The sequence below is a fragment of the Nematolebias whitei genome, chromosome 9, assembly GCF_014905685.2.
Source record: "Nematolebias whitei isolate Nwh7 chromosome 9, NemWhi1, whole genome shotgun sequence".
Classification (NCBI taxonomy): Eukaryota; Metazoa; Chordata; class Actinopteri; order Cyprinodontiformes; family Rivulidae; genus Nematolebias; species Nematolebias whitei.
In genome coordinates, this window is record NC_056506.1 from 28,355,958 (window position 1) to 28,378,209 (window position 22,252).

General features: G+C 41.0%; 1 protein-coding gene across 1 annotated transcript in view; it reads left to right on the top strand.

Annotated features, from left to right (window-relative positions):
• The window catches only part of rpap2 (RNA polymerase II associated protein 2), a 24,789-nt gene that overhangs the window by 1,838 nt on the left and 699 nt on the right, over positions 1-22,252 (top strand). The window contains exons 4-11 of the mRNA XM_037681635.1: positions 1,182-1,280; positions 1,924-1,989; positions 2,076-2,164; positions 2,257-2,292; positions 3,781-4,750; positions 7,395-7,504; positions 8,806-8,886; positions 16,550-16,618. Coding sequence (XP_037537563.1) covers positions 1,182-1,280; positions 1,924-1,989; positions 2,076-2,164; positions 2,257-2,292; positions 3,781-4,750; positions 7,395-7,504; positions 8,806-8,886; positions 16,550-16,618 — 1,520 coding nt within the window. The remainder of the gene's footprint in view (positions 1-1,181; positions 1,281-1,923; positions 1,990-2,075; positions 2,165-2,256; positions 2,293-3,780; positions 4,751-7,394; positions 7,505-8,805; positions 8,887-16,549; positions 16,619-22,252) is intronic.

The following is a 22,252-nucleotide window of genomic DNA, read 5'->3' on the forward strand; positions in this document are numbered from 1 at the left end:
TCTCCAAGTCCACAAAACATGTAGACTGGATGGGCAAACTCTCATGACCCCTCAAGGACCGTAGTGAGGGTAAAGAGCTGGTCCAGTGTTCCACGGCCAGGACAGAACCTGCATTGCTTCTCCTGAATCTGAGGTTCGACCAACGATCGGACTTGTGGCAGCCATCTTGATTTAAGTTTGCTCCTTATGTTAATCGGTCATATCATTCTTGTAAATTTTCTGTTGCTTTTGTTCAAAGTATGAGCAGAAAAATGATCATTCCACCTTGTAGTTCAAATACCTAAAACATATAAAAACCTGTTGAGGCTTTTGTTTTTAAATATGCAGATAAGGCAGTTGCTAAAAGTTTTGCAGACCTGAACCACTGAATGTATTTTATATCACTGAACCCGACATATCTTTTAAGGGAAAAAAACTCATTATTCAGCTTTTACATTTTTCACAATTTTTTTTTAAACTTTTTTCCTACTAAACAAAAATGTTTTGATAACATTTTTATAGAGTGCTAAATCTACTGTATATTTGTTGTCAATATTATTGTGAGATTTTTAACTTCTTGGGTGTAAACGTTTAGAACAGTTTATTGAGATGATTTAAACAAGAAATAAGTTTGTCTTGAAAAAATGAAACCCAAATCAAATATTGGGGGTGACACTAATGGCAAGTAGGCCTATATTTATTCTGTTTATGGTGATCTTGAAAAGACCCACCGCTGCCTACATATAGCTCAATCACAGTTTATATAAATGCAAATATATAGACATATATATACATTGGGGTGCACTGATTTATCGGCCACAATTTCCTTAATTTTGGCAAATCGGCCGATATTTGCATGAGAAACCGATTTTACAGATTTTTTTTGTTGTTGTTTTTAACAACAATTGTCTGAACTTCATTTATATTTTAGAGCACTATCTCATGGCCAGTTAAAACAAGTTCGTATTGTTTCTAGGATATTGTTCAAGGGTCTGGTTTGCAATAAAATAATACTGGAAAACTGAAGGTGCATTGTGACCTTATAACACCTGACAGTGTCGCTTATAAAACAAAATCGGAATCGGCAGGTCAGACTTTTTAGAAATCGGTGATCGGTGATCGCCGATCGGCCACAGAACCGTAATCGGTGCACCCCTAATATACATAAATAATGTGTGTGTCGACTTGCTGTCTTTTTACAGGCAAAGTTCATCACTTTTACCAATTATAAAGACACTGTGGAGGAGAGATTCATCTCTAAACTGTGTGGTTATCCTTTATGTCCAAATAAACTTGGCAAGGTAAGACACTTATCTTAAAGGCCTGGCATACTCCATTCAAAGCAGCAAATTGGTCTTTCATTGTCACGTTTGCGTAATGAAAGTTGCATCATTTTGTTCTCAGAGCAGCTTCGCCCGCCCTTTCTCGACACAAAGCCCGGGTTGAACTTTTTCTCATAGCCGTATGCACCAAGTATTGTGTAACTGGTCAGAAGTTAGTTTGTGGGCGTGTTGGTCAGTGTAGAAATGTGCTTGGACATTCAGCTGCGCGACTAAACAAACTAAAAAAATTAGACAAATGGTCAAAAAGACCTGGATGGAGACAGAAGACATCGTGCACGGAGGAGCCTGTCTGCTGAAAAGTGTGGTGCTTTCTTCATCATAGATTTGTGGCCAATTGGCAGATGCAGGGACAGAGTGGAGACTCTGAAGGAAAGACCCGTGTAGTGATGTATACTGCTGCAGGAGGGGGTTCGTGGGTGCTCTGTGTTGTGAGGACTATGAAAGGTGTGTGCAAAAAACAAACATTCCTCAACCACATCACCGTGAGTCGACTGTCCGGCTTCAGATGGAGTATGCCAGGCCCTTTCATTGTCGTGCTTGGGTGTAACTAAACTCTGAAACATATTTGATTGTTGGTTTTGAGGCTCTGTCCATCTTGTAGATCCCCACACAGCAGTACAAAATATCCACCAAAACAAACCGAGTGTATGACATCACGGAGCGCAAGGTGAGTACTTTAATTTGTTATGTATTTATTTTACAAAGTTAAAAACATATTAAAAGCCTAAAATCTCCTTCCATTGTTGTTTTTAGTGTTTTTGTAGCAACTTCTGTTATAAAGCCTCTAAAGAGTTTGAGCTGCAAATATCAAAGACACCACTTTGGCTCAGGAAACATGAAAGGTGTGATGGTCTTTATTTATTTATTCTGACTAAGATGTGTTTGTGAGATGTAAAATATATGCTCTAAACATTATGTGACCTTTGATTGACAGCCCTCCAGATATAACGTTGCTGAAGAAAGGAGATGGGTATGTACTCAGTGTTTACAGTTGTTCATCTTTCCAAGTACAGGACGGTCATTTTTACATTTTCCTTGACGTGTTTTTACTTTTCAGCTCATACGAACCTGTGTTGTCTTTTTAGCTTCATTTCATGTGCCTGTCCCTGCATTTTAGAGCTGAACGCATCCTGGAATGAAATGGACTGTAAAGTTTTCATCACTTTATAAAGTTGCCATTTGAGCAACACTTACAAGTTATGGTCATTGAGAACAACAAAAGAATAATATCAGGTGTTATTTAACCTTTTATATATATATATATATATATATTAACCCTAAATATGGTCTGTTTAATAAATAGCTCATTAATTTTTTCAATCCTAAACCAATTTTTCAGAATATAATTTTAAAAATCATGCAACACTTATCAGAGCTACTTTTATATCTTGAATGTGTTCAGCTTAAATAGTTCTGCCTCTGTCAAACAGATGATCTTTGATAACAGTGGGGAGGTGAACATGTCCACCTGTGAGCCGTTGTCTGACTCGTCCATCTGACGTAAGGCTGCAGTTTGGACAAAAGACGGCGACAAAGCTGCATTAGTGAAGCAAACGACAAGCATCAAGATGTCTTTTTTCAAAACCAAAAGTAAATGATATTTAGAAAGTCTCAGAGGGAATTGATTGAAAAGTTGTTGTTGTTTTCACTTTGACAAAACAAGTCAAATCATAATTCGTTTTCCAAAAGAATCCAAAGAACGTGGACGTAACACACAGAGCTGCTGAAAATGTTTCACTGCGTTTATGAAAGGATCCCTGTGAGCAGCTTGGACATTAACCAAAAAACAACTTTATTTTAACGCTAAAGCTGTGAAAAACCAAACGCTTCCTGTTCTTGGTGAAGTTGTGGTTGCTAAAAAAGTTTGGCACATTTTTGCCTGCGGCCACCAAACTCCTGTGTTTGTTTTTTTATTTATCTATTCATTTTTTCAAAAGAAACAAAGCAAATTCATTAAAAAAAAAAAAACATTGAATGAAAAGGGTGCAGAAAGAAGAAGAAATTTCTTATATCTGTCCCATGTTCAAATATTAATTAGCGAAAAACAAAAAGGGCAGGATTAAACAGCTTCAGATGAGTACCGTAGTTTAGACACAATATTGAGATAGTTTGGTCATGTTCAAAGAAGAGATGTTGGGTTTATTGGACAAAGGATGTTGAATATGGAGCTGCCAGGGAGGAGGGAAGGAGAAAGACCACAGAGAAGGTTCATAGATGTGACGGAGGGCGTACAGAGGGTTGGTGGAAGCAGATGGCCCTAAAGGGAACAGACAAAAGAAGACGACCCAATAAGTTCCTCCATTCCAAGATCTTGGGAATTTAGTGTACCCGAAATGTTAAAATGGATAATTGAAATAAATAAAAGACAAACTTCAGTTTTATTGTCAACATTAAAACAATTTAAAATCTTAATAACTGTGTTTGATGGAGGCTCTGACAGTTTTACTTGTGTGTTTAGTGGGAGCTCTGGTGAGGAGGTGATGCTGTCAGAGAGGCGACTCAAAGAGGATGACGTCGAGAACCCGCAGGCCGCTCCACCTGAAAACCTTCATGGCTCTCTGGAAACCTCCACAGGAGGTGACAGCAGCGACGGGGAACAGGAGCAGGACTTTGACCCCACTGTGGTCTCCCAGCAGGACAAACCCCGCGTGCACTGGTGTGATCAACTGGAACGCTCGGATCAAGACAGAAAAGTGGAACGAAGGAAGAGACAGGACAGAGAAAATAAACAAAATGAGCACCGTCAAACTCACAGCGCAGAAAAAGAAAACGTGTTAAGAGGCGAGAAGGAAAGAAAAGAGCCGGACGCTGGAAAACTTCATACGGCAGTGCAAGAACAGAGAGACTCCTCTAAGGACCAAAGTCTGGAAGAAGCCACAGAAAAGATAAACGAGTGTAATTTGTCAAAGGTCATTCCTAACACGCACCCAGAGGCAGAAGACACGCCCACCTCTGCTGCAGCGACAGGAACTGAACCCTCACCAGGAAGCAAACATGGCTCTTCTACAACTCTGACTGCAGGACTCAGCATCACCCAGGTGGGTATGAGCAGGAGAGGAGCAGACTGCCTGCGAGATCTGCTGAGGAACCACGCTGGAGAATCCAAACGGGACTCGGTGCGACTTAATCTTCTGGAATGTCTGAGGAGAACACTAAAGGAATGGTGCACAGAGGAGACCCTCCAGTTCCTGTACGGTGATGATCATTCACCAGTTTCCTCCTTCGTCGATGTGAAACAGGAGGAGTTGGACGAAGATGATCTGGACGATGATGTAACTGTTGCTGGAGAGCTAAAGAGGCCATCAGCTGCAGCTCCAGACTATGAGATGCTGCGGAGGCGGACGGAAGAGCTGGAGCTCCGAGTCAGAGAGTTTTATAAAGGGACGTGGGTTCTGCCCGAGGAGGAGCAGGAGCTGAACGGGAACAAGGTGAGTGGAGGAGAACGAGTCAACACGGGGGAACTTTGACGAAAACATCTGGTTCAAACATTTAATTTGTTGCAGCCATGATAAAATGTAGGCACGCCCTTTTTCAATTGGAAAACATGATTGGTTATAATCTAAAACCATTTGGTTGTTACCATGTTTTAAACAAGTTAAACATTATTTATTTAAAAATAAAAATAACACGTGACCAGTCCTTGGTTTAATATACCGTAGAACCTCAGTTTGCCACAGTAACTCAGTGCTGGTGGTCTGTCTGAATTTATTGGTTTCTCACATGGTTGTAGAGGGGTTTTGGCCCACTCTTCTGTTCAGCATTTCTTCGGTTCATTAACATTTGGTTTCTCCTCAGCTCTCTTCAGGTCTCACCACAGCATTTCAATCCGGACTTGTTGTCATTTTGTCTTTTCTGTTTGAACCATACCACTTTATTTATAAAGCACTTAAAACAGCAACAAGGCCAACCAAAGTGCTGTACAGCAAAAACAAACAAGCGAAGGACATAGCAAAAACTACATAGATCTACAGAGGTAAAGATAAGAAACTAAATGACTAACATTATAGAATACAGACAGGTTAAATCAACTCACACAGTGTCAAAAGTCAGGGACTAAAAGTGAGTTTTCAAACAAGACTTCAAAACAGTGAGAGAGGGCGACTGCCTGACATGCACGTGGTAAGTCATTCCACAGTTTTGGACCTGCAACAGAGAAAGCCCTGTCACCTTTGAGTTTATAACGAGTGCCTGGAACAAATAAAAGCATCTGGTCTGACCTCGGAGAGCGTTGTGGGACATATGGCTGTGGCGGATCAATGAGATAAGAGAGGGCAGAACTGTTCATAGATTTAAAAACATACAGAAGTATTTTAAAATGAATATGAAAGTGAACAGGGAGCCAGTGAAGGGAGGCCAGAACTGGTGTAATGTGCTCTCTTTTGCCTGTACCAGTTAAGAATTGGGCTGCAGCATTTTGAACCAGTTGTAAACGTGCAATAGAGGTCTGATTCCAAAAAGAAGTGCATTGCAGTAATCAAGCCTGGATGTTATAAAAGCATGTATTACTGTCTCAAGATTACGTTTGGACAGTATAGGCTTCAATTTAGACAGTCGCCTCAATTGAAAAAAAGAGGATTTAACAATCATGTTTACATGACTAAGTTTCCTGGAAGAGTCCATTTTCACTCCCAGATCAGTGACGACTTGTTTCTCTAACAGGGCTAGAGAGGAAAGGTTGGTACAGTGGTTGTTGATTGTGCCATTAGGTGGAAACATCAGGACTTCTGTCTTCTTCTCATTAAAATTTAAGAAATTCAAACCCATCCAATCTCTGATGTCAACCAGGCAGTCAAGAAGAGGTTGGATAGAGTGTGCACGTGTGCTTCAGAGGGAAGTAAATTTGACAGCCATTGGTGTAAATTGAAAAGCTATGTCGTGCTTATGAAAAATAGCACCTAGTGGCAGCAGGTATAAAGAAAAGAGAAGAGGACCAAGGATGGAGCCCTGATTCTGATGTAGATTATCTGCTGTGTTTGGGATCATTATCCTGTTGTATCATCATGACCCAGTTTGGTCCAAACTTCAGCTGTCACACAGATGTCCTCACATAGACTCTAGAATCCTTTGGTCTACAGAGGAGTTCATGATCAGCTCAGTGACTGCAAGGAGCCCAAACCATCAGCCCTCCACGTGCCGACAGCTGCTAGGAGGTGTTTGTTATGATGTGTTTGGTTTTCCTAAACGCAGTGCATGGCATTATAGGGAGACATCTTCACTCTGGTCTCATGTTGTTCCAGAAGTCTTGTCTAATATTCAGATGAACCTTGACCTCCTAAACTGAAGTCCTGTTGCCTTGTTTATCTCAAAAGACTAGAAGTTTTCTTCTATCAACTCTTCTAATCAAATCAAACCAAACCCGTTCAGACTTTTTTCTTTTTGTCCTGTCATGATCTTTAACCTGCTAACAGAGACCTGTAGAGTCTGAGATGGAGCTTTTTGTTTCTTGTAAAATCTGACCTTAGGGTAGCCTCACTAGAACATTCACTCTAAAGAAAACTGAGCTAGAAATGATTACAAGTGCTCTTTCTTCTCACAGACTCTTAAATTGTTTGGAAATGACTTTTGATCCCTCCCAGACTGATGATGAGCAGCATGAGCTGCTTCTGTAAGGTCATTGCTGATGTCTTTCTACCTTGGTATTGTGTTAACACACACCTGTATGCTCCAGAGGAACAACAAGCTAAATGATCTGCTTTCATAAAGGTGGACTCACTGATGATTATCATCTGATCAGCAGCTCCTGATAATGAACCTTTTAAATCCTGTTGAAGCAGCAGCGCTGGACTTAGGAGGCTTTTCCATTTTGGCTTCAGTTTTGTTTATCGAATAATGAGTCTGTGGAGTCGATGGTGCACATGTTCGTACGCTTGAGGTTAGAAAATGTTCGATATTTTTGATAATTTTCTGCTATGTAAAACCCTTGACCTGAAAGAAGGTGGACTTTCTTTCCCCCATGATTGGAATGACTCAGTGATTTGTTTTTGTTCATTTAATGCTGCCTTTAGTTACCACGAGTATGTGGTCGGTGTGTTGTTTGATTATTTCCAACACAGTCATGTTTGTTCTTTGCAGCGAGATACGGTTCAGGACCAGATCACGAAGGATCCAGCTCTGCCTCTCATTGACTGTCACGCCCAGCACCTCATCCAGAAACGAATCGTGGTGGAGAAGCTCAACAGCTGGTGCGTGTATCTGTGGTGTTTTTGTATTTTATTTTTATAAACGTAGAAGAAAAAACATTTCATCAAATGTTTTCTGTAAATATCCTGATGCATGCTCAATAATCCAGGTAGAAAAATCTAGAAAAAGTTAAGTCAGGTCCACTGTAAAGTTAACTATTTACACAACATAAATGGATTTGTTGTTTTAGACTTTTAGACAGCCTGAAGGGTCGTTTAAATTTTTTTAGAAGTAACAGTACCAAGCTTAAACATGTTCTCCTTTCAAAATAAAACAACGTCTCACTATTTTTCACCTGAAGTCAGATCTTAAGACTTTCTTTGGACCACTGGGACATCTGTACCCCTCACCTGTCAAGCAATAGATGAATTTTGTAGTTTCTGCTTCAACCAGAGCAGCTTCACAAATCTCAACCTCAATATATACATATATTTTGCATCCAACACACTGCTCCTTTGTGTGGCATTATGGGAAAATTGGAAGAAATAAGGAATAAAATAGCCAAACTCCACAATTCTGGTTCATCCTTGGGTACAATTTTCAAATGACAGAAGCTTCAATTGTTCAAACAAATACGCACGAGTATAAACATCGTGGGAACGTCCTGCCATCATACAGATCAGGATGGAGACAGGTTCTGTGTTTCTGAGATGAGTATGTTTTGGTGTGAAATGTGTATATCAACCTCAAAACCAGAGCAAAATCCTTGTAACGATGCTGCTGAAGCTGGTCAGAGAGTTGTTGTTCTCAGTTAAATAAGACGGGTCCGTTTGTTTCCGTGTGACTGTTTTCTCATGACTTTGTTCACCAGCAAAGTGCATTTGTGAAGTTTGAAACAGATGTTCTAAAAACAGATACTTTGTACAAAAGGACTTCTGGTCTACTATGAACAAACGCCCACTTGAAAAGGTTTAAAGAAGTGGAACAATATATAGTTCCTAAAACTGTTATGCACCATCATGTATGTAAACATGGATTACTCTTGAATGTCTTTTACAAACACTGACAGTTGTGTTGAAGAAAAAAAAAGTTTCTGTGCAATAAAAACTAAGAAATAAACAGGAGCTCTAACACTGACTCTTTTTAGCTTGGTCATAGACAATTAAGATGGACTTTTGTCTCTGATCCGGGTTGGCCTGCAGCTGGTCTGCATGTGGACCAATTAATGCCCCAGTAGACATGTTCCTTCTGGGTTCCTAACTTTTTGTGTGACTGAGTGTTCAAGCTCCTGCACTGATCTGGAAAACACCACGTCCACAAGCTGATAATTGATTTTGTATCTGTCATCTGTTTTTGTGTGCAGTCTCAGAACCGTTGTAGGTCCACTGGGTCTCACCTTGAGCGAGATCTCCACTGACCTGAACAATCTGGTCCGGACCTTTAGGTGAGAACCGACACACAAACTGTCACACACGACCCCATCACTGCGATTGTTGTTGTTTGTTATGACTAATTGCTGGTATTTATTTTGGATTATAGTCCGCTCCGAATAAAGTTTGACTTGTTGACAATAAAAGCTAATACTGACATAAAAATAAGATGGTATTGAAACTATTGTGAACACGTACTTATGAACATGATTTAGAAACTTATCTCTATAAAATACTGAGTCTTTGAGAAGAAAAAGTGAGAAATATGAGAAAACTTTTGAACAGTATATGGTAACAAGCTCAGCAGGGATTTTTTAATTTCTTATTTCTACTATAAATCACATCCTCAAACGACTCAGTAAATCAGGAACAGCTTTTATCTCACATTCGTGCTCTCACACTCAGACAGTAAGTCCTGTGGAGCTGCAATAGAGTTCTTGGCAAGGTTTATTTCCACTTTCTGAAGGCAACACTCATGATGAAAGCTACTACAGAGATTTTAGAACAACTAAGTTCGCTGTAACTTTTTTATAAAATACATAACATCCAAAACAAACACTGCCCACATTCCAAAGGAATGGCAGAACAAAAAGAATTGCACAAGACAGGCTGAACTGGCTGCAGTCCTTACCTGTCCCTAACAGATCATCCATCCATCATGTTCCGCTTGTTCTGAAGTGGGGTCGCGGGGGCAGCATCTTGAGCAGGGAGGTCCAAACATCTCTTTCCACAGCCTCCTCTTCCAGCTCTTCTGGGAGGACCCCAAGGTGTCCCCAGGCCAACTGAGAGACATAGTCTCTCCAGCGTGTCCTGGGTCTTCCCCGGGGTCTCCTCCCAGTCAGACATGCCCGAAACACCTCCCTAGGGAGGCGCCCAAGGAGCATCTTTACCAGATGCCTGAAGCACCTCAACTGGCTCCTCTCGACGTGGAGGAGCAGCAGTTCTATTCTGAGTCTCTCCCGGATAACTGAACTTCTCGCCCTAATAAGGGAGAGTCCAGCTACCCTGCAGAGGAAACTCATTTCAATCGCATGTTTCCTCGATCTCATTCTTTCAGTCAGTACCCAGAGCTTGTGACCATAGGTGAGGGTAGGAAGTATACACTAAGCAATAATAGCATAGACACAATACGCCGAACAGTAGCACGAACATGAGTCTGTGTGAGCAAATGAGCATGAATGAACACAGCAACATGAACCAGATCAGCAGTAACTATGATATAAATATGATATTCTAGCCAGAAGTGCTACAGCTAGCTGCATCTGCAACTATTTATGCGTGCAAATAACCACAGAATTCTTTGTGAATCTCTGTTGGGCTTTTTTCATCAACTCAGAGATGTTCACGCTCTAGATCAGATTCCCCTCAATATGTTCAAAAACGTTCAAGCCAAAAACAACTGGACTTTATTTGTAACAGAAGACGTTTCACTCCTCATCCGAGGAGCTTTCTCAATTCGGATGAGGAGCGAAACGTCTTCTGTTACAAATAAAGTCCAGTTGTTTTTGGCTTGAACATTTTTGAATTTACCATGTCCTGGATGACTGAGAATCTTCATCAGCGTGTTCCTCTCAATATGGACTCCCAAGAAACTGTAGTCAGCTACTCACTCCACACTGTCTCTGCTTATAATCAGGGGTGGGACTGCCATTTTCTTTTTCCTGAAGTCGATGATCAGCTCCTTAGTCTTTGAGGTGTTGAAGAGCAGATTGTTCCCCCTGCACCAAGCAGTCAATTGTTCCACCTCATTCCTGTAGCAGTATCATCCCCCACTGCTGACCCCCCCCCCCCCCACTGTGGTGTCATCTGCAAATTTGGCTATCAACCTTTATTTATACAGGTAAATCCCATTGACTATGGTGTTGCTGTTGTGATGAACAGGGGTGCAGTGGTGTGTAGAGGGCATAGAGCAGGGGACTCAGCACACAGCCCTGTGGAGCTCCCGTGCTGAGGCTGAGGGCCATGGATGTGGGACGGCCCATTCGAACACTCTGACTGCGGTCAGACAGAAAACTATTTGCCAAAAATAATAAATACTTTTATAATTAATCATAATAATTAATAATTTTATACCAAAATGGTGTAATCTACTTTGTACAAGTGTTCAAATATACTGTTCATTGTATTTGTAGATGCAGTAAAACATCTTGCTAATCTGTTGTGGATGACACTTCATGCCTGCAGCTCAGATTGAGCCAAAACATCTACAACTTAATTTTTAATTCACCTAGATAGAAAAACAGATTACAAAACTGAGGTGCAGTGCAGGCTTGAATATACCTGCTTACTTTTCACTCTGCGCTTAGCATCCCCTTCTTTAGTTTCCTGTGACGTGCATCATTCAGTGGTGTGCTTTTCTTTTGTTAGGGTAGTGAGGGAATGACGAACTGAACTCCACCTCTGCTCTGACAGGCCTTTTTTAATTCACACAGCTGCATTCACTTGTTTTTCAGTTTACTCATAAATCCTTCTAGGATTCCACTCACTTGAATCATTTCAACTAACTAACCCTGTTTTTTTTTATTGTTGCAACATCTAAAATCTTTGATCAACGTTTTTAAAGTTAATTTCCACAGATTACTGTTCCATTAGTTTGGTAGCCTTCAGCTGTACCAAATACTTTTCAAACATTGTTTATTTTAATTTGATTTGCTTGCAAGCATTCCTGTTATCAAGATTGATAACTAAAGTAAGCATCATTACTTTTTTAGCTTCCTCTCAACATCTGCCCTGAGAATTTAAACCTCCTGCTGCTCTGGGTCACAAAACCCACCAAGCCTGAATCTTAACACTGAGGCCTTGTGGGTCATTTTGACCCAAGGGCAGCAGGCAGGTTAAGTGATTTTATGTCTTGTCCATGTGGCACAATAGTTTTACAGCTATGTTTTCATATTGTCGTACAAGTATCACTGGTTGTACACAAGATCCCTCTAGTGGAACTCAGAAGAAATGTTGGTATCAACTGCTAAGAAGTAAAACACCAAGCTAATTGCTCGTCATAAGCTGAATGTAACAGAAAGCAAACAGCAGAAGTTTCCAAAAAGAAGAATGGTTTGATCAAATTATGATCTTGGCCATAAATAGGAACATCTGCAGGGAGAGATGTAGTGGATAATATTTTTAAAACGAGGATGACAGTACCATGAACCTATGTATTACTTGCTGCTTGCTAGTGAAGTCTCTAAAGCAGTGGTTGTCAATCAGGCTGGCTCTGGGAACCACCATCACCCCTTAATGACAAGCCCCAACCCAAATGGAGGGGAATCTTTACTTTCTTGAACTTATTGAATAAAAAGATGGCGCCGTATGAACCGGAGATGGTAGAATTAAATATTACAATAAGCCAACACAATAAAAAATTAAAGAATTACTGCTTCACAGACTCATAATTTGTAGTTTTAGCTGAGTATCCACCTATTAAATGTATAACGTTTAACTAAAATTATTCACTTGACCATGAGACTGACATAACGATCAGATTGATGATTTTATTATAACATTTTTAAGTCTGCGTCTGTGCCTCACTTTGTGCTCACAACTCGCCAGTTGACAATCACTGCTCTGTAGGATCTACCGGCAAAAAGAGGCACAGATTTGATGCAAATTATTTCTTGTTGGAATTTTATTGTTTTTGCGGTAGAGGAAGACTACGACAACAGCTGGTGCTCTTCTCAGGAACAAGTGTATAAAACCATCACATCTTTATCTTACATTCATCAACCAGGGATAAAGGTTAGGCCTGTTATCTTGTTTATATTAGATATTAATAGAATCAACATCATGGTGATACTTGAAGACTTGAGTATTGTCTGCGGTGGTTCGCATCATAAAAAGTAGTCTAAGAATCACAAGTTTAGAGAGAGCACTGACTTACTTTTAGGAAATTCTGACAAAGATTTATTGTTTTTTAAATTACGACTCCAGTTGGATTAGACATCATCATTTTGAACTGAGCTTACAGCGTCTGTGATTTAGTGATGGAATATCAGATCTGTTCTGGGATCCAGTTTTCAGCTCTTCACTCTGTACTTGTTAGATTTTGCTGACAGACAGTTGTTGACTTCAACAGGTAATGCAAAATTTGAACAAAGGTTTTTTTTACGATCTGTTAGCAATTAAAGTTTAAATCAAATAAGTGAAGAATAGTACAAATAAAAGGTGTAAAACATGTGGACTACATCATGCTAGTAGTTTGTTAGCCGCTTTAAGTCGACTTTCAGTCGCACAGCGTGATCTTTCTCTCAAAACCACCAGAATGTTTTGGAATATCTTTAGGACAAGTTGCTGAGAAGGGATATGAGTAACTTTGATAAGACTAAGAATAAAACACAAAAATAAAAGTCAAAGTAAACAAAAGTGTTTATTTTCTTTAAAAATGTAACCAATATCCAACAAACTGGCCTAATTTTATACCGGCGTCTTTAACGTTTAGCTTTAAGTAGGATACTTAATTCTTTAACAATTAAGAGAACTCACATCGGCCTGCAGAGTTCAGTGTTTTAATCATCATAAAATTGTTAAAAATTATGTATTTTTCTTTCTTTATATGAATCTGGTCTTTTCTTTTGTATTAAAATGTAAAAATGTTAACAAATGTTAATAAGACATCTTTTGTTTTATAATATCACCCCCAGAAAAGCCATCTCCAACAAACTTGTGGTCCACGGGCCACCAGTTGACAGTGCACAGTTGTAGCAGGTTTTGTGGCTCCGGACATCATATTAGTAAGCAAAGTGGCAAAAATGGCTCTTTTACCAACAACCAACAGTGATTTTGAATTAAAAAAATAAAAAACTAATTTTGCTATGTCTCCTGCTCATGAAATGAAACTATTTTCAAGTCCAGCTGGGAAATCTTGACATCCAAATACGGTTTCCTCTTTCAAAAGATGTCAAGAAATCCTCATCAGAATGCGCTGAAAATAGGATTTGACTGATTTTCCAGGGGTTATCCTGATTAGCAAGACAAATCAAGCCATACCTCTGGAGCCACTCATGGTATCAGGATGATCTAAGTATCAAAATGTAGCTGAAACAGACAGAAATCTGAAAATGTGCCATATGTTTACTAATATATATATATATATATATATAATATATATATATATATATATATATATATATAAATTTTTAAACCTCCAGGGAGTTCAACGTAACTCCGTTTCACTAACGTTTAGTGACTGAGTGGACAGCCAGAAGAGACCAGAATCATTTGAACATCCAGATCTTTAACATCTCTTCATTTATCCTGACTCATGGTCAATAATCCAGGTGGAAAAATCCAACAAAGTTAAGTCAGGTCCTCTGGATGGTTTCTTTTGACGGTGAATCATTTCAACACAAAGAAACCATCCAGAGGACCATACTTAACTTTGATGGACCTCTTAATTTACTTTTCCTTACTATGGACAGATTTTTTAGAATTATTATAGAAGTTAAAACAAAAATAAGCAAGTAAATGGAAGGTACACTAAATGCTGGAGGCATTGCTGCACTGAGACTTCTGACGATATCACAGATTTTTCTCTTCAGGTCTCTGTGTAAACCATGATGGTACACAATGTGTTTAGGAAGAAACAAGTAGATTTAATGAAACGGTCAGTGATTTCAATATTAATTCAAAAAATTTCAAGGTGTCAAAAACCTGTGCCAGGATCAACCATTTCCTGCTTTAGACTGTTGCTTTCAACAAGACTGGCACTAAATCACTGCGTGTTTTTAAAACACGCAGGGCAGCAACAGAGTAACGTCTCCAGACTCCTGCTTCCAGGAATTCTCTGCAGCTGAAAGGCCTCGCTGGCAGCCGGCTTTAACTAAAGAACAATCACAGAGCTGTCAGAAAGACATACATCACTGCTGCAGACTGCAGTGGTTAACCCGGTCCTCTAAAGGAGGGTTTGTTTGTGTTTGTGTGGGTTTGTCAGCAAAATATCTTATGAACAACAGGATGTTAATGTTGTTGAAACTCTGAGATGTACATGTAATCTACAACTGATTAACCTTTGGAGTCAACTTGATTCCAGATGGTCCCCACAACTGTTGACCTTAACAAACATAAGAAAGGCTTCAACTCTTATCAGTTTTACAAATGTTTGGCTAAAATAGTATGTGTCTGTAGTTGTGAGAGTCGTACACACACATCTTCTGAGCTTGTGATTTTGCATATTATTTTTCCAGATGGGACTAAATCGGCAACAACTTTGTAATTGAATTGAACTTTGTCATTTCTCAACAAGGGATGATCTTAGTTTAAAACCTGACCTGAAAATCTGCAGAAGATACTCATTCTTTCAAGGAATGCTAGGTCTTTATTGGTTATAATCGGAATGAGAATAGTTTCTCAAATGCCAAAAAGGCTGCATATAACGTGAGTTAGGTTTGTATCCTGATACATACTCAATAATTCAGGTAGAAAAATCCAACAATGTAAAGTCAGGTCGTCTGGATCCAGTCCCCTGGCACAGAGTAATACTGTATATGCTGTTCAGTGTCAGGAGGGCTGTGATCAGTCTTACATGGGGGAAACTAAACAGTCACTGGCCAAAAGGATGGACCAGCACAGAAGAACAACAACATCAGGCCAGGATTCTGCGGTCTACACTCATCTCCAGGCCAGCGATCACTCTTTCAGGGATGAAGATGTTCACATCCTGGATAGAGAGTGTTAGTATTTTTATCTAGACTGACCCTGGGTTGTTTTTTTTTCTGCTCAGAGACAGGATTGTAATGAAATTATGACCCGGTTCTGACTGGTTTAAACGGGACCAGCAACTCTAAAAAGAGTCTCCCAGGGATTCAATATCCGTCAAGCAATAAAGTTTATTTTGCTTGCTACATCACACAGAAAGGCTTTTTATCCACCGTCTCATTTTTTCTGTACACGTTAAACCAGATAAGGTCCAATGTGACCACTCTTAGTCCCTCCCCCTCATCCAAGTGATAGGTTGTGCTCCCCTTCTGTGAAAGGAGGAGTCTAAGGCCTATATATTTGTAATGCCATGGGACATCCGGACCCTTTTTTCCGGTTCCTGAACTTGCGTTGAATTGTACCGAATAGGCCAGCGCTGTTACTGTATTTTTTTCCTGCCTTGATTTAATACAATTGGTAAAACTTAATTCACATTTCCTTGATTTATTGAGTGTGGGTTACTACTTCTGAGGGAGGTGCGAACCGGGTGCCTCCGCAGCTGGAGGTGGGGCCTGGGGTCCGGAATAAGACGCGCAGGACACACATTGACCAGCAATGAGAGGAACAATTGTTTGAGAGAGGAGTGAAGGAAGCCATCTTTGTGTCAATCATTAAACAGGGGTGGAGGCCTCCGTGTCCGATGGTCACCTCCTTACAATGCTGTTATTGCCAGTATCACTCTGCCCTCTGTGAATAACAAGCAGCTATCAGGGCACTAACGATCACTTGTTAGGCTGATGGTCCTCCTTTTGCATGTGAACAACTAGTTTTGGCTGTCACCAGCAAACTCTTTGATCCACTATGAGAAGGTGCTATTTATAAGACTGAGTTTATTGCAGATCCTCAGACTGAAGAAGTCTTTTGGATAAAAGATGAAACATCTCAACAAGAATCCATCCAGAGGACCTGACTTAACTTTGCTAGAGTTAGGTTTGTGTTTGTCAGATCTTTTGATGACCTCTCACTCACACTCTGGTTTTTAATCCTCAGGTTCACCAACACAAACATCATCCACAGAACTCCTGAGTGGACCCTGGTAGCTGTGGTGCTCCTGCATATGTAAGTTTAAAACACAAGTAGAAATTCATCCAGGACAGGAAGTGGGGGAGAGTCTGTCCCCCTGTACCGTCTGCTGCTTGTTGCATTTCACACGATGCTTGGGCATTGTGTGTGTGTGTGTGTGTGGGGGGGGGGGGGGTACCTTTTTAGGACCACCTCTGGCATAACCACTGACCTTATCAGGATCAGGACTGGTAGTCCTTATGGGGACTAAAGATTGGTCCAAAAACTGTGGTATTATTTTTGGTTAGATGCTGGTGGTGAAGATTCTCAGGTATCCAGGACATTATAATTAAAAAATAAATTAAAAGCAAGAGCAAGCAAAAACTAATTATTGAAGTGGCTAACAGGCTAATAAGCTCCTAACTCAAACTCTTCAAGAACTGGAAGTGGCAAAAATGAAGATGTTGAGGTTCTCCTTAGGAGTGACAAGGATGGATAAGATTAGGAATGAGATCATCAGAGGTACAGCACAGGTTGAACAACTGGGAGATAAAGTTAGAGAGACCAGACTGAGATGGTTTGGACATGTCCAGAGGAGGGACAGTGGGTATATTGGTAGAAGGATGTTAGAAATGCAGCTGCCAGGAAAAACACAAAAAGAGGAGATACATGGATGCAGGTAGAGAGGACATGGAGGTAGATGGAGTGAGGACAGAGGACGCAGAGGACAGAGTGAGATGGAGGAGGATGACTCGCTGTGGCAGTCATAGGCATTTCAGCAATTATATGTGAGGGGAACCACATTTAAAATAAAACATTTGCTTGGAGCCCGCCACATTTACCATAAAATATTTGTTCACCCAGCGTTGTTTCTAGTTCTTTGTGAATGAATCCATTCCACTTGATTACTGGTAATAGGAGAATACTCAAACCACTAAAAGTCCTCTCCGGGTTTTCCTAGTTACTTACAACAACTCACCACACCACATGCAGTGTTTTCTCTAGATCACTAGACGGGACGGGGGGTAGGAGGGAGAGACACCTCTGTGTTGCGCACCAGCACTATGCTAGTATGGGCAGTTGTTGACCGGGGGGGTGGAGGTGGGTAGAATGCACGAGAGAAGCAGAGCGCTATGTCTGTGACTATGTCTGTGGCACGCCGCTAGCTTAGCGCTACGTTAAGCCCCCAGTATACTGCCGCGTACGTCCGTTCACGCGTACATACGCGTGTACTGTACGCAGAGGGTTCAGACTTCAGACTCCAGCGTACACCCCAAGGAGCTGCAGAGCAGCTTCACAGACAAGGGGCGTTTACCTTCGGGACAAATTGAGGTCGCCGATTGGTCATTTGCTGACACGCCTATTGGATTGATTGACAGGTGTGGGGGGGGGACAAGCGCTGGCGGCCTCAGCCACAGTGGTGTTCTGTGTTTATATGTTGTTAATAAAAAGATCTAAAAAAAAAAAAAAAACAGGGAGCGCTGGCTCTACAGCCCACAGATCAGACCAGCACACCAGGAAATCTCCAGACCCTCCCGCAGCCATGCTGGATCTGAGTTTAATTCGCTCGTGACAAATTCCTTCATTTCTCACCATTTCAGTCATTGCATCAACGGAGGAGGAAGAGATCACTGCCTCTTGGCAAAAAAAAACCAAAAGAAATGGCCAGATCAGGGATGAAGAAGGGGAATTTAATACATTGGTGTCGCATACAAAACAGTCCATTGCCGGGCAGTTTATTGTGCGACACAGCATACGCGTATGCGGTCGTAAAAATTGAGCTTTGCACGGACATGCCCTGGTGGGTACTCTTGTACCTCTACGTACGTATGTGCGTACCTCTGCGTATGGACGCACGCGGCAGTATACTGGGGGCTTTAGTGCTGGTAGTTGTCGACCGGGTGGGGGTGGTGTTAGGATGCATGAGAGAAGCAGAGTGTGCTGTATTCACACAAGGAGATCTGTTGGTCAGGCTACTTCTTATTGTGCCGTGCAATAGTTATTAACTCTCAAGTGTTTACATACAGTATGTAGGTAACCGTAGATGTTTAACAACCCGTTAAAACCAGAATGCAGGAAATGGCATTTACTTTATTCAAATATTTCTGGGGGAGGACCCACAGACACCCCGCCAGTGTGTTTCCCCCCTCAATTACGAATTATTCTGACGCCAATGGTGGCAACCCCTGAAAAAGGAAAATCTGAAAGAAGATGATTTGTATTATTGTTCTGCCACAAAAACATTTAATGCATAGTTGCATTATTATGTAACTGTGAATAAATGGAAAACTTCTTAAACCCTTTCTTTTGTGGTTTTGAGCATAAATACTAATATTTTTGTTTTAGTTTTGGGCAACACTATATGGAGCCATTGTAGAAAAATTGAAGCGTCATATGTGGCCCTAGAGCCACAAGTGTCAGACCCCTGGTTTAGGCTCAAGTGTGAATTGAGTTCAAGGTTAGGCTGCAGGAACAAATGAGAGTCAATATAATGTGCTAATACAGACAGAAATATAAATGTGTGTGTGTGTGCGCGCGCGTGCGTGCGTGCGTGCGGTTCATGGACAGATCCGTGCTGCTCCCGTCTTAAGTACACACTGCCTTATCGCAGCTCGATTGCCCCTCTCCAGATCCACAATGCACTGCAGTTGTCACACAATCAGCCCTGCACACTTTTCAGTCAAACACACTGTAGAGTGTCAGCCTGAATGCATCAAAGTGAGGCACCTGAACTCACCCTCCTGGCTGGGAAATCCTTCACCTGATGCTCAGTGGACTCTGATTTATGACTCCCTCGGTGGTCCTATCTGTTTGCTGTACTCTGTTGATATAATTTCCAAATAAAATCTGCTAAATGTTGTGCGATTTATACCACAGACTAAAACACAAATCTGTCACCGCTGAAGGAAGGCAGAGACTGTCTTTGTTCAGGTTGGCTAAAAGTTATTCAATTGTAGATGTAGATGCAATACATTTCAGACACTTTCATTCAAATTCATCCAGTGGGTCATGAAATATTTTGCCAACAGCGCTGACTGATAGTAAATGGCAAATATATTAAAAAAAATACTTGTGCAGTATGTAAAGCTGAGAGTATGATTACTTTCTGGGAGTTTCATCAAAATGTATCCAGTGCTTCATGAGATGTTTTGCTAACACATTAAAACAGGTAAAAAACAATATTTCTCACCTTTCAGCAACAGGCAACTAAAAAGTGTCTCAGGTTTTAGTTTATGTGGGGAAGATATGTGCATGTTATATTTTTAAGTCACAGTTTTTGAGGTTTGATTTAATTGGTGCATTATTAAATAAACGGACCATTTTTGTCCCCCAATGCGAAAAGAAAAATGGGAATTATAAATACCCTCCATCCGTCCGTCCATCAGTGTATGTTGTGAATGTGAGAACTACAAGAATAAGTAAGGTATCTATCAACATCCATTTTATTTACGTGTGAAAAAGGTTCCTTCCAAAAATGAGGTTGCCAAATCCAAGATGGCCACCACCATACATATATGTAAACTGACCACCTCTTTCATTTGAAATTATGCTTTCTAGTTTTTATATTGCTTAAAAGTATAGTTTCCTCAAATGATTGGGGTAGGCAAAGATTAATCTATGGTGACCAAGGCCACCATTGGCCACCCTCTAGCTCTGTCAATGCACCTGGATGTGGATAAAATTGCTCCCTCCACGTGCCAGGATCCGTCACTCTGTGCAGTCTTGAACAAGCAATAAATAAATAAAACTCCCTCTGTTCTTCTACACAAAGTAACTCCTCCCCACTTGAATATCTTGCACCAAAAACATTTAGGTTTACTGGCATTCCCTGTTCAATTCCAGTCCAGAAAAACACTCATTTTAAACTAGTCACTGTTCAAACCCCTCAGCGGTGGGGGACGTCGTCTTATATGCAATGTTGCAGTCTGGTGGATGACAGGAGCTTTGTAACGGGTGTTGTTATTTATCGAGTCCTTACCAAACGGACCTGGTCTTCATCACGTGTCCCGCTGGCGCTCTATGATTTCATCAGCTGTCGTTGAGCTTGTCTTCACTCCGTCCTTCCATCATGAATAATTTGGTGTTCTGTCTTATCTATCCGCTGCGTGGCAGCTGTGGCGCTCGACGGGCTTCTTTTGTTCAGGACAGCTGAATAATGGATGCCCCCCTCCCTCGCTGCAACTCTAGACTTGAACTGGAGATCAACCAGCACACGGGACAGGTAGATGGGGCGAGCTGGCTTTGAAGGCAGAGGTGGAACACTTTTTCTGACAAATATTTAGACAATTTATCATCGCCGTCTGCCGAAATGTGAAAGTGACAATAATGTTCCTGCCCATCTGTGGACAGAATATCTTGAGAACTTCTGGACAGATGTGGATGAAGTTCCCAGATTCATTCCCAGAGTCATTGGATGTGCAACTACAACTGATACATTTTTAGAGCCAACCCAATCCAAGGTGGCTGCAGCAGCCACCTGACCTTAAATCACAAAACTGACTGCAGCTCAGCCAGTTTCAAAGATGCTGAGACCAAACTTGAAGTGGTAGTAGCTAAGCATCAACCCCAACACATTCCAAGCACTACACTTTACTTAAGAGCTTTGCTTAAACCAGTAGCACTAACTGCTACCTTGTTTGTTAGCAAAATATCACATGTATGTAATGAAACTCACAAAGTACGAAGAATATTTACAAATGTTTAACTTTTGAAGTCACCCTAAGTCTAGATGGCCACCTCAGCAAATCTTAGCGAACACAAACATGGCCAAACGTCTGTCGCCTTTACAGATACTGAGCTAAGATTTAACGTGGTAGTAGCTGAGAGTCATCCACAACACTTACTCCAAGGCTTAGGTAGTCTCCAGATACCCATTTATATTTTAAAACAATTGTTTGTGGCATCTTTTCACTACAATAGTTAATAGAAGTAAAATCCGTTAACATCCAGCCATTATCTTCACCCGCTTCTTCCTTTTTGGGCTGCGGGAGTCACTGGTGCCCATATCCAGCAGTCACTGTGCGAGAGGTGGAGGACATCCTGGACAGGTCTCAGTCCATCACAGGGACAGATAGAGACAAACAAACATTCACTCTCTCACTCACACCTAGGGACAATTTAGAGTTACCAATCAGCCTAACATGCATGTTTTTGGTCTGTGGGAGGAAACTGGAGCACCCGGAGAAAACCAACGCATGCACGGAGAGAACATGCAAACTCCACCCAGAAAGGCTCCGGCTGGGATTTGAATCAGCGACCATCTCGTTGAGAGGCAGCAGCTTTACCAACTGAGCCACCGTGCTGCCCATCAGTTAACATGAATTTAAAAAAATCCGTGTTGTAGTTTTAACAGTGGGGGCTTCATGCTTTTATTAGGATTTTCAGCAAACCAACATTTTTCAGTCAGGTCATCTGGACAGTTTCTTTTTTTTGTGCTGAAACGTTTCACCTTCCATCCAGAAGGCTTCATCAGTCAAGGAAACACACAACACAAAACTGATTCTTCCCCCAGCAGCTTACTCCAAAGTGGAACAAACCAGCTATGTTGGTGCTAAAATGGTCTCTTTGGCACGACCCCTCCTCCGTTGCCGGCCCTCTTCCTCATCGACAGTCATGTCAAACTGGTTCAAAACCAACAAAGTCTATGCTCAATAATCCAGGTATACAATCCAACAATTTTCAGTCAGGTCA